This window comes from Rattus norvegicus, chromosome X (genome assembly GCF_036323735.1).
Source record: "Rattus norvegicus strain BN/NHsdMcwi chromosome X, GRCr8, whole genome shotgun sequence".
Classification (NCBI taxonomy): Eukaryota; Metazoa; Chordata; class Mammalia; order Rodentia; family Muridae; genus Rattus; species Rattus norvegicus.
In genome coordinates, this window is record NC_086039.1 from 68,009,083 (window position 1) to 68,022,365 (window position 13,283).

A 13,283-nucleotide genomic window follows, 5' to 3' on the forward strand; every position below is an offset into this window, starting at 1 on the left:
ATGAAAGGATTAACACAGCATCTTTGAATTTTTTTTTCTTGAGACAGGGTCTCATGCAACCTAGGTGGGCCTCATATTATGCATAGCCAAGGATGACCGTGAACTCTTTATATGCCTGCCTCCACCTCAGGTGTACTGAGATTATATATTTGTACCACCACCCCAGGCTAGATTCATTCATTTATGTATTTTTTCTAAGACAGGGATGCATGGATCACGGGCTGGCCTCAAACTCACCACATACCTGAGGGTGATCTTGAACTCCTGATTCTCCTGCCACCCACTTCTCTGAGTGTTGGGATCACAGGTATAAGCAACCATATCCAGCTATTTTGGATCCTTTAAAACATGACTTCTATTAATCCAAAACAACACATGCATGATGGTTATGTGTGTGTCCTGGCATCTCTTTTATACATATATGTTATTATTCTTAGTTTTGAAACACTAAATTTTGTTTTTGTGTGTGTGTGTGTGTGTGTTTAAATACTGTCGTGTACACTAAAATATTTTGGTGAAAATTGATGTGCATATGAATTCCATAATTAGTCTTCTGAAATTGTTACGCTATAGTACATAATGGAATTTTAGAAGTAAAAGCTACATAGCTATACAGTTATATAGAAGCTCTACTCTTCCGCATTTGTACTGACCACATCATACCCAAGTATCTGGGTGCTTTGACTAGGATCCTTTGCCATTAAACTGTAATCCTCCCAGTGTCTGGTCCTTGAAAACCTTCCTCCCTGAAGATGGCCATGTTCCACTTCCCTAGCATATAAGAGACCAAGACTTTTTGGCTAATTAATCTAGATGATTTTGCTCAGACACTACAATCCATTCAATCCAGCCTACAAAGAGCATTTGATTGTGCTGGAGACATAGCTCAGTGGCAAAGCAATTCTCTAGCATGTGTGAGGCCCTAGGTTCAATTTGTAATGCTGAAAAAAAGAGAAAAAAAGCATTTTTGTAAGTTAAAGACAGTATACATGGGTGTTATAGCACATACCTATCATCCCAAAATTTAGGAGGCTACAGCAAGAAAATAGCTACAACTTCAAAGCCAGCATGGGTTATATAGCAAGATTCTGTCACACGCACACACGCACGCACGCACGCACGCGCACACGTATACAAACAGAAAAATGAACATTCAAAAACAATTAACTAAGGGTATAAATGTGGTCTTTTGAAGGTGGAGAGACTGTTAGATTTCCCCCAGACATAATTTATAGCACAGCAAAAGAAAATTATTTACTAGTAAACGTGAGCTATGTCATTCCAGCCTACCAATAATTCCATTTGCTGCGTTGCCAGTAAAAGTCTACTTAATTGAAATGGTTTCACCAACAGTCTGCAAACTGCAGCTGGTAAAACAAGCCCAGCTTACTATTTTTATATGTCACCCTCCCCCAGAAGCACTAAAAATTGTTTTCATATTTTTAGGGAGGTTCTCTTTTGATATTGTTTTAGGCACAGGATCTGTGGGTTACAGCTCAGGATCCCCTATGATCCACTGTTGTCTCAGGTTGGCTTTGAACTCTCCACTCTCCTGCCTGCATGTACATCCAGAGTGCCAGGTCAGAGGTACATGCCACCACTACCTACCTACCTACATTTGTAATGCCTGAGAACATTCTAAGGAATAAAGTACCATGATGTGTGAAAAAGGTTTGAAAACCACACTTCAATGTTAATGAGGTTTCCCAGAATGCTTGGTTCACTGACTCTTGCTCTACCGTTGCTTCAGCAGAGTAGACTGTGAATGAATGCGTGGCCTTGAAGCCTAAAATATGCATAATACTTTACACCAAAGGTTTATTGATCCTGAACTATATATAAGAAATAGAGATGGGGATGATGGGATGGCGATGCAGGCCTATTATTCCAGCACTCAGGAGGCTGAGGTGGGGGAATTTTGAGCCTGAGCTCTGCCTGAGCTGCACAGATCATCTCTAAAATTGGATGTGATTGCTCATTCCTGTGTACCCAGCACTCAGGAAACCGAAGCAGGAAGATTATCAAGTTTGAAGTCAGCCTGGGCTACTTAGCATGTTCCAGGCAAGCCTGGGCTACAGAATGAAATCCTGTCGAGAGAGAGAGAGAGAGAGAGAGAGAGAGAAGCAAAGCATGTTAAATGTCACGAATACAGTGGAGTCTGGCGACACACCCCTGTAATCATAGCCCTAGAGCCACTAACAAAGAAAGATAATGAAGTCAAGGCCAGTCTGAGATACATAGTAGATTCAAAGTAAACCTGAGTTGAGTTACATACTGAGACCCTGTCTAAAAATAAAAAGTCACAAACACCTGTGTGAGGGTGCTAACTCCTTATTCTTGATAATGTCTCAGTGAATCTTCGAAAAAGACAGCTAAAACTACATCTCACCTAGCAAAAGCTTTCTTTTGGCATAGACTGTTCATCAAGTATAACATCTAAAAAGAATTTTTAATTACGGAATCACCAGTATACAAGAAGAGCTTAGTAAGTCAAATCGCTGTTAATTCTGGCAAGCTCCGACACTATTTCCTCCTTTGATTCCTCTGTCCTCCACCAAGAAATGAGCTCTCTCTCTAAAGTCACATCCAGTCATGACCACCACCCACCTCTAAAGCTGTGAACTTTACTACCTTATGAAGCAGTAATTTCTCCTCTCCACCTCTCCCCTACTAGTCTTGGAACTTCTTAAGGTCAATATCCATCTGTGACTCACTCTGTGTACACAACAGCCATGTGAAGAAAGATCAGAACATAATATATGCACAGGTATTCACTGACTGAACAGCATGTGGTTCATGAGCTATATATAGTCTACATTAAGTGTCTCAGGTTTCTGGGGGCTATAAGCAATGAGCCATATCATTTTCACTGAACAATGCCTAGAGCAAATATGCAGTAACATCAAAAAGACTAAAACTGCCAACATGAAAAAAATAAAAATAAAAAAGGAAGAGACATGAGGATATAGATTAGTAATAGGAAGGCTTGCTCAGCATGCACAAGAAACCTGTATTCTCCACTCAGCACATGTGCATGCACACATTCCAACACACACACGCACGCACACACACACACACACACACACACACACACACAGAGAGAGAGAGAGAGAGAGAGAGAGAGAGAGAGAGAGAGAGAGAAAGAGAGAGAGAGAGATACAGACAGAAAGAGAGCATGCCAGTCAAGGCCCATAGAAAAGCAAGCAGTACTGTTGTAATCTGTCACAGTATGGTGCTTTACTTTCTATTAGCTTATCACTGTCATATGCTCAAAAATTATAAATACATCACTTTGGGGGGGATCAAGCACTCATCAAAAGAGAATGGTTGGCTCTCTTTGGAACATCACTTACCTGTGAGTACTGACTTAAACGAACCTAATTATTTGTTTTAGGTTTGCTTTCTGATGCTAACCAGAACAACTTGAGGAAGAAAGACTATTTCTGCTTACAATTCCCAGGCACAATCCACCACTGAGGGTAGGAACTCCAGACAGAAGCCTGGAGGCAGGAACTGAAGCAAAGGATAAGGAAGGCTGCTTTTATTTTCCTCCACCGGTACCAACTGCCCAGAAGTGTCACTTAGGCTGGGGCCTCCTATATATCAATCAAGAAAATATTGCCACAAACCTGCCTACGGACAATCTTCGGGAGGCAATCCCTCAATTGGTTTTCCCTCTTCCTACACAATTCTTGCTGTGTCCGGTTCACAAAAAAAAAAAAAAAAAAAAGGCACGGTGTTCAAACAGGACCATATTGAATGCACTAACAGACACACATGTTTATTGCTTTAAGCCTTATCCAGAGCTCTGTGCAAAACCACAGTAGGATAAAGTATTAACATCGAGTTTCACCTGGGGTTACAACTTCAAGGAAAATTATAGCTGAGTTTTGCAGCTCAGTGTGCCATGTCTCAGCTTTGGCAGGAACGCTAGCCATGTGATGTGATACCCAAATTAATTGTCAATCATTGTCCTGCCTTTTATTGCCAGGTTCCAGATCCTAAGATGGGTCCATGAGCATGAATACAAATCTCATTGCTGAACTGTGCCCAGATGAGCGACCTTTTCATGCAAGGTAACGAGGAAAAGGCGTGCTTCCAACCACTTCTATTTACGTATTTCCTTTCTGAACCTTACTGAAATTATACATTCATCAGCAGATAGATGTATCAGTAACCAAAAGATATACTGCCATAATGCACTTTTTTTTGGCATTTCCATTAATTCTCTTGAGCCTCACAACTACCCTATGAAGTGAATATAATTGCTACCATTAATAAGGCAATTTTAAACATTCCAATATTGTAGATGGAATATAGGGGCCTTGTACAGATAAACATTTTACTACTGAGCTACAATGCCCAGCCCACCAACAATTTAATATTGTACAAATCTATTATTGTACATTACCATAAAGTTATCTGTGTTTACTAAATTGGGACAGTTTAACATTTCTCTCTCACAGATTTTTTTTTCTTAATTTGTGAATAACATTTCATGGTTGAAATGGTTTGTGCCAGATCTCAAAATGGGAAAGTCATGGCTGCGGTCCAGGTCTTTAAATCCAATCCCAGTGTGATCATCTCTCCTTTCCTTCACTCAGGAGGAGTACACCTGGGTTTTTTCACCCACCCTACCTACCCTGAAAACAAAGTCACTGAGCTGTCACAGTGTGAAGGAGCAGAGGGTGGAGGACAAACATTACCAAGGTAAAATTCGTAGGAAACATTCCATCTCTGCCTCTAGCTACTCAAGTGTTTAGAACCTGTGCAGCTTAAAGAAAAGCAATGAGGCAAGGGTTAGTTGTGCTGCTTTTAATACCTCCCCATCTTATACTGAGCTACACTGACCCTGAAATAAAAAAGAAATCACTACAAATATCAAAGAGTACCCTATCCTAGAAGAGCTTTCAGACCTGCAACCCGTGTGCAAAGATTTGAGCCTCAGAGCTAACTCTTTCTACTCATAGTCTCAACAGAAAACCCACTACTTTACCTTACAGAACCTTTGCTCTTCCAGCATGCTTGTAAGCCATCACTTGGGATGTGAAGGCAGAAAGATCAGCAGTTCAAGGCCACCCCAACCTTCTTCACTTAAAGACCCTGTTTCCAAAAACCAAGACCTGTCTGTGTAGCTAGCATATGCAAAGACCTGAATTAAGTCCCCTTCATTGGGGGTGGGGTGCATTTTGCCTTTCCCAAAAATGTTTAATTGAACTGAATGTTTTCTTACACAACTTAATCACCTGGATATGACTTAGCTGACGATTTTAAGCATACTTTTACCTTGCCATACATGTCACAAAGCCACCTCCTAACTAGCACTTGCATAATGAGCTCTCTTTGCTGGCAAATACTACGAGCAGTTTGCAGTAAGGAGGAATCCACAACCGAAACAGTTGCCCCTTTCCTTTCGCAGAGTCCTTAAGTTTCTATTTCTGTGACACAACCTCCATATTCTCAACCTCTCAGTGAACTCTATTAAGAGGAGACACACCCAAAAGCCTAGCCTACAAGTCGGCAAGGGTCAGCATTTTAAATATTCCATCTAACGTAAGTGTACTCTTGACCAGGTGACAAGACAACCAAACATTAAATGATCCAACTCAACTGAAGAACTTGGAGGAACTTGAGCAGTTTATGGATTCTGACCAAAAGAGGCCAGACACCAGCAAATTACACAACCACAAACTACAACTGTTCCATGGCAAGTACTGGCTTACAGAGGGTCTCAAAGCACCAAAGCTTCTAAGTCTCCCTCCACTCTTGCTCGGCTGTAGCAGCCTGGCACAAGGGACAACACAACCTAGACATAGGATGAAGTGAGGGCGAATCCACTTAAAACAAAGTTCAAAACATAGAGAAGCTCCGTCACAGTGACTTTACCTTTCACAGTTATCTTTCATTTCAGCCAAGGAGAGAAAACTTAATTAATCCTCGCTCTACTTAATCGTTACCCTCCATTCTTTTGGGTATGAATTTTGGCACAGGGGGTTGACTTGCTTATACTCTCGTTGGGGATGTTCACTATTTTTTCTTTTTCTTTGAGCCTCCTGAAAACCAGTAGAAATAAAAACATACACACAGAAGGGAAAACAGTCGAACAAGTGAGGAAGCTCTGACCACAGAAAAGCAAAGCTAGGTAATGTCCTTTCCAGGCAGCAGTCCCACACCCTAGGCCCTGTATTTTATACACAGGGGACCTGGGCCCCTGGGTCCATGAACTAGACACGCCTTTGTTCCACACTGAAGTGGAATTCAGTAGTATGTGAAGCCAATCAATTACCCTTAGAAAATGATTTGGGAATGGTACATTTTTATTGCCCCTTACTTTTCTTCAACAACCAGAGCGTAGGACAAAAATCATTATACTGGAGTTCTTAGCCTTCGTTCCCAACTCTTCAGGGGGTGCTGGGGTTGTTCCTTGGTAAGCACGGAAGTCAGCTTGTGCTGCACAGGGTGTTGTTCATGTCTGACAGGTTGGGCAGACTGTCTGGTTCAATAAGAATCTGCTAAGAACGATTAACTCCACAGCTAGAGGGTCTCGTCTCCGTCCCGGCCACAGATTAAGTCTTACAAGGTCAGGGCCACTAAAGGGAAAGGCCCAGAGTTCTACTTGCCTTCACCACTTTCCATTTCTACATACCCCACTGCAAATGTTCAGAAATCCACCAGACTCAGATCTGGGTTGGGAGTCACTGCAGATCTTCCTCTCCCCCTCCACCCCGCCCCCCATCTCCCCGTGGTATGGAAAGGTTTAAAGGCCAGAACCACCTACTGAGACAAACAGCTCACGGAAGCCTTCCACTTACTTCTCATAGCGCTGATAAGCGCGCTGCCGTCTTTGATCACATCTTTGATGAATTTATTGGTCCTCTCCAGCTCCTGTTCATAACACTTGAGCCTCTCACGGAAATCGGGGCTGTCGAGGTAGCAGTCGCTGAACTCCAGCGGGGGATGCCCCATGATTACAATAGTGGAGGGGCTAGGAATTAGAGACAAAGAGCGAGAGCATCAGTGGCATAATCAGCAGAATAGACCCAGTGGCTTGTGTTCAAGATCCACTTTTAGGCGACTCTTATTCCCACTCTCTTTGGAGGACAGGTACCTGTTCCAATGAAACTCTTGGGAGCGCCCGCTGGTGTGTGGCTGGAGCGCTTAGTCCGGTGGTGGCTGAGGGTGACCAGGAGTGCTTATCAACGCCTTCTGATGCCAGCAGGGTGCAGCCTAGGGAGCAGCACGCCCCCTGGTCATCGTCTCCCCCAAAGCACAGCGCTGTGTCCCGGGCGTCCCAGGGTGGAGGCGGGGAGAGCACGGGCGCGGGGGCCGCCTCTTTGCGCTCCCAAGCCAGCTGAGGCTTCCTTCCTCGGCTCCCCAAGAGAGGCAGATTGTGCCTCCCCTCCCCCTTCTTAAAGCCAATGCCACCGTTTCACACTGGCCGAGCCCTAACTCCGAGACCGAACGAGAGCACGGGCTCCCTTCGGATGTCTTCCTCCGGTCTTCGGGGCTCTTCGCCCACAACTCAGCAACTGCAGAGACCGCCTACTGGTTCCTGGGAGCCATCGTGATGTGGGGTTTGGCACTTAGAGAGTTAAGCCCAGCGGCAAGGAAACGTAGCTTTCCTCCAACAACACGACAGCAGGCAGCGGGAAGAGGAGGGCGACAGCGCTACACACAATAGCTGTGGTAGCCCGGCGCTTCCCTACGGAAACTGGGGAGCAGTCAGCGCCCTAGGACTCCATCTGGAAAGCGTGGCGGCCTGGGATATGTAGTCTTTCCGTTCGCTCGTCCCATGACTCCACCCTGCGGTCTCCCACCACCCCTCCAGGGTGGCTGCTCTCCTAGTCCTACTTCCCTAAACCTGCCTCAGGCACAACAATCCTAGAAGGGCAGGTGTACCGCCCCCGTCCCCCGAGGGTGCGTGCAAAGTTTCCATAAATGTAACAAAACCTAAAAGGCTGGATAATGGAAGGCTGTCTCTCACCAGTACTAGGTTGGACTGTCTTTTTTTTTTTTTTCTTTTCTTTCCTCTTTAAACCTTCCTCTGACCCACCAATTGTTTTCCTCCTTTTCCTGTGTCTCCTAGTACAAGACACTAATTCTCTTGAGGTTTGGTGCCTACTGTAGGATCTCTGCTAGGCCCCTAATGAAGAAACAGAGGCTATAACTAGATTTGACTAGGGCCTCGGAGAATGGTTTCTGTGACCCAAGTCAATGCATAGGCTAATAACTAAAGCATGTGATTTGCAGTCTGTTGATGGAGAACCTAAAAGGAAGTTACTATAAATTGTCTATCTGTTTATCCAAAAGGCATGTTGTCCACTGTCTAATATAGGGGAACCTGGCTTCCTTATAAAGACAGCTCACAAATTAAGAGTGGCTACAGTTAGAAAAGCTGTAAAATAGCCTACACTTGGGCAAAAAAAAATCTGCTTTGATTATGCAGCAGTGTTTACATTAAATTATATCAATAAAAGCCAGAACCAAAAAATGGGAAATACAGTAATAATAGCTAACCTACCTGTATTGATATCTGATTGCTTCTGCAACAGATTAGTACCAACTCGGTGGCTTAAATTGACACAAATATATTATTTTAAGACGCAGGCGTGAGAATTGGAAATGAACACCACAAAGCTAAAATCAAGATGTCAGAATGGCTATGTTCTTCTGAGCTCCAAGTAAAAATTCATTTCCTTGCTTCCTGTAGCTTCTAAAAGCTGCCCTCAAACCTTTTGTCAATCTTTGAAGTCAACCATGGTTTGCCAGGTCCTTTCTCGTGCCACATTAATGTTTCCCTGACTCTCCTGCCTTCCCTTTTCCTTCCTGAACTTTCCAAATTACATTAGATTCATAGGATAAACCAGGATCATCACTTTATTACATGATTTTTAATTTAACCATGTCTACATAGTCCTTGTTGTCATTTAAGACAACATATTCACAAGTTCTAAGGATTTAAATATCCTGAAGGGCCATTTGTTTACCTTACAATAAATTGATGTGTAATCCTATAAACCATCATACAAGTGGCTAGAGGTAATGGTGCAACTCTCTGACCCCAAAATCAAGAGACAGAGGCAGGCTGACCTTTGAGTTTGAGGTCAGACTGCTCTAAATATCAAGTTCCAGTCCAGCCAGGGGATATACAAAATTAAAACAACAATGACAACAAAACACCTCACAAGTTTTCAAAACAGCCTCATGTGGTTGGAATTGTTACACCCAGGTTTGGTTAGAGAAATTAAGCCAAAGAGAAGTTGATCTGCCCCAGGACACATAGCTAATTGACAGTGCTAGAACTGCCTTGCCTGGCTGGTTTTCTAGAAATGATGTTCACAATCACTAATATTTCACAGAATGAGGAGTCCAGGAAGAGATCTTCCTTTGAAAATCAAGGAAAGGTCAAATCGCAGAGTAGATCTGGAAGAGCAACCATCCTAAAGGGTGGTGGGGAGACCACAAGGTGGAATCATGGGATCTACAAAATGAAAGACTACATCTCCTAGGCTGCCACACATTCCAACTGGAGTCCTAGAGCACTGAATGCTCCCCAGTTTGTTTTGCAGTACCCGAGTGAAAGCTAGAATCTTGCTAATGCAAGGCAAGAGTTCTATGAATGGATCTACATCCCCAGCCTTATTACCTACTTTTATTATTTCAAAGTTTAACAAATACTGGGGATGTGAGTTGATTTGTAGATCACACACCTCAAATGACCCAGACTCTGGTTTATTAGGTGTTTGCTGGATTTTTAAAGAGATTGAATATCACTATATAGCCCAGATGGCCTCAAATTCATGATAATTTTTCTGCCTCTGTGTCCTTAGTGCTGCAATTATAGATATGTGCCACCATTCTGAGTCTGATCTCCAATACTGCAAAGCAAAGATAGAAATTGAAAAGGTTATCTTTTCTGAGAAAATACCCAAGGTAGACTTTAAATTTACTGTGAGTGCATTCAAAGCAAAACAAAATACAAATTCTCCCATGATGCTGAAATTTTTTACATTGTTCTACCATTTGATTTTAATTTGACACTGTATATTACATATTCCTCAAAGAATTTTGCCTGCCCATAATATATTTTATACTTAAAAGTCTGCAGTTGATTACCATGTTGAATTTATTCCCAATAAAAATATCGTGAAAAAATAGAAATTAAATTGTTTCCTTGTGATAGCTGTAAGGTTCCTATATGAAGTCTCTTGATTTGAGTTATAATTGCAATAATGCATATAAATTTCTAATATATCATAATCACCACTACTATTACCACCGCTGCCGCCGCCGCCACCGCCACCGCCGCCGCCGCCGCCGCCCGCAGCCACCACCACCACCACCACCACCACCACTACTACTACACAAAATGATGAGACACGTAAATCCTATAAGAAAGATAGGGAAAGTGTAGGCTAAAGGACCTTGAGTTAAACAAGATTCCTTTAAAATGATAAACAAAACAAAACAAAGATCCAGGGTCCATCATTTTTTTTTCTTTTCTTTTTTTCGGAGCTGGGGACCGAACCCAGGGCCTTTCGCTTGCTAGGCAAGCGCTCTACCACTGAGCTAAATCCCCAACCCCAGGGGTCCATCTTTTTTAAACTCAGTATTTGAAATACTAGTTGGTCCATTTAACCCTAAGACTTTTGCACACGAGCAGTTGGTAAGTTTGTAACCCCTCCTTTTGAGGGGTCTAGAAAGGGAGGTAGAAAAGAAAGCAGGAGAGATCTTAGGGAAGTCGCCTCTGAAGGAATTTGAGGGCTTGTAAATCGGTTCCCTTTCAGCTATAGTGATGCCATAGTCCTTGAAGGGGGTGCTTCGCTGTGGAAAGAGTATGTGCAGCTCTCAAAATTCATATTGTTAGGCACTAGGCACGCATTGTCAGGGACAATCACTTCTGTTTGTAAAATTAAAAGCTACTTTTTCTTTAAGGATAAAACAGCCTCTGAAGTTGTTTTCTGTTGCTAATAAAACCCATCAGAGAAACTTGCCCAGAACCAGCCAAAATGGCCAAACCCGCCTGCCCCTTTCCTCTTCTTGCTTGGTTTGATCCGGAAGGCACTGCCTTGGTAATTATCCCCAATGCTCTTGTACTTGTTGCTGTAACAATAAATAAACTATTCTCCACTCTCTTCTTGTTTTACTTATGGACTTTGCACCCACCAAGCCATGAACCCATGATATTCTGTTATAATGTGTTAAAATACTAACCTCCAATTGATGGTATTAAGAAGTAGGGAGTCTGGGATATGGTTAGGTCATAAGACAAGATTCCTTATGAATGGGATGAATAAGTGTCCTTTTCCTTTCCACGACATAAGAACACGGGTGGTGGAGGGTGGAGAAAAATAAAAACAGTAGTCTCTAAACCAGAAAATGGCCTACAGCATACACTATGGCTGCCAATGTCTTAGTACGGGCTTCTTGGCATCCAGAACCAGGCAAAATACATTTATATTGGTTAGGAGGCACTCCATTTATATGATATGTTGTGATAGCCACCCACGTGGACTGATACATATAGGCATACTCAGGATAGAGGCAACAAGCCAATGATTGTATGAGGAACGGGATGCTCCAAAGATCTCAATTGTCCAGTCCCTGACAGGCAGTAGGGCTTAATCTAGCTCCACTAGGTACAAGTGATAGAAATCTGTGGCAACAAAATGAATACCAGTGTGTACACACATGGGAAGAGGATTTGCCATCATTTGACAAAGGATGCAAAATGCATCCCTCCCACCTTTTTCTGTTTTGGAGTGTTTTTATTGTTTGGTTGGTTGGTTGGTTTTGGTTATTTGAAACAGGATCTCACTTTTGGTACCTTCCGGATTCCACTTTCCAAATGCTAAGTTTATAAGTATATGCCACCAGGCACAGCTGTATTTTACTTTGAAATGAATCAAAGATGTTAGAGAAATATATGAAATAAAGGCTTTCAGTGTTTCTATATGGTTGAAATTTTTCATAATTAAACATCAGAGGATAAAAATTAACATTTCTCTCCAGATATGGTGGGATATGTCTATAATCCCAGTATCTGGGAAATAGGAGACTGAGACAGGAGGATGGATACTTTGATATTAGCCAGGGATACATAGAGAGGTTTTTGTGAATTTTTTTTAAATCTTATTCTGATTGTATCTAAGAAACACCCTGCCCATGGTTTTAATAGAAGCTGGTGTGTTTCCTAAATCTATTGCAGCTCCAAGAGTGTGGACAGAACCCAGTTTATAGCAATACAGGCTAAAAATCAAGCGGCACTCCATCCTTATATAGTTTTGACATCTAACCACCTAATTTTGAGCAATTCTTCCTTCAAAAATTTCTAAGAAATGTTATGCACAAAGCCCTCTCAGAAGCGCGCGCGCGCACACACACACACACACTCACACTCACACACACACACACTCACACACACACACAAAGTTCTAATGGCTTAAAGTGACTCATCAATATTAAAAGCACATATTCCCCTTGTAGAAGACCAGACTTTGGTTCACAGTACCCACATAGGACAATTCACAACTGCCTGAAATGCTAATTCTAGGGGGATCTGATGCTTCTGGCCTCCTTGAGTACCTGGACTCACACGCAAATACACACGTGCGCGCGCGTGAGCACACACACACACATTATATATATATATATATATATATATATATATATATTCCTTTTTAAGTATTTATTTATTTAATGTATATGAGTATAGTGTAGCTGTCTTCAAACACACCAGAAAAAAAGGCATCCAATTCCATCACAAATGATTGTGAGCCACCATGTGTGGTTGCTGGGAATTGAACTCAGGACCTCTGGAAGAGCAGGCAGTGCTCTTAACCACTGAGCCATCTCTCCAGCCCAATAAATCCTTATTAATTTTAAGGATTAAATTATAATAATGTATGTACACATAGCTAGTACACAAACATTCCTTCTTATGGGTTATATCTAAGTACTCTTCCATGCTTCTTGTTGATAAATAGCATTAAAGGAAGAAAGCCATCAGATCATCAGACCATCAGTCATAATGATAGTCTTAGGAAAACATTCCTAAAGAACACACACACACACACACACACACACACACACACACACACACACACACAGTGACACCTGTTCGTTGTCAGTATAGGACAATAAATGCCCTTCAGTATTCTCCAGAAAAAATGTACATTATGACTCAAATAAAAACTCTAGTCTCAGAGTTATATCACTGGTAGAGGGTTGCCTGGCATGATCAAGGCTACGGGTTCGATTCCCAGCAATCCACTGTTCAATTT

The 13,283-nt window shown here is 42.3% G+C and overlaps 1 protein-coding gene and 1 long non-coding RNA gene across 3 annotated transcripts in view; both read right to left on the bottom strand.

The window, feature by feature from the left end:
- LOC134484064 (uncharacterized) overlaps positions 1-6,797 on the bottom strand; it is a 59,123-nt gene extending 52,326 nt beyond the window's left edge. The window contains exon 1 of the long non-coding RNA XR_010061397.1: positions 245-6,797. This is a non-coding gene — a long non-coding RNA (uncharacterized LOC134484064). The remainder of the gene's footprint in view (positions 1-244) is intronic.
- The window catches only part of Ophn1 (oligophrenin 1), a 378,262-nt gene extending 369,127 nt beyond the window's left edge, over positions 1-9,135 (bottom strand). The window contains exons 1-3 of one of the 2 annotated variants that reach the window (NM_001107848.1): positions 7,426-7,749; positions 7,109-7,227; positions 6,813-6,985 (exon numbers count right to left, since the gene is read on the bottom strand). In NM_001107848.1, coding sequence (NP_001101318.1) covers positions 6,813-6,966 — 154 coding nt within the window. In that variant the 5' untranslated portion in view covers positions 6,967-6,985; positions 7,109-7,227; positions 7,426-7,749. Of the gene's footprint in view, positions 1-6,812; positions 6,986-7,108 lie in introns of both variants that reach the window. The other variant, XM_006257072.5, reaches the window with a different exon arrangement.
- Positions 9,136-13,283: the final 4,148 nt, after the last annotated feature.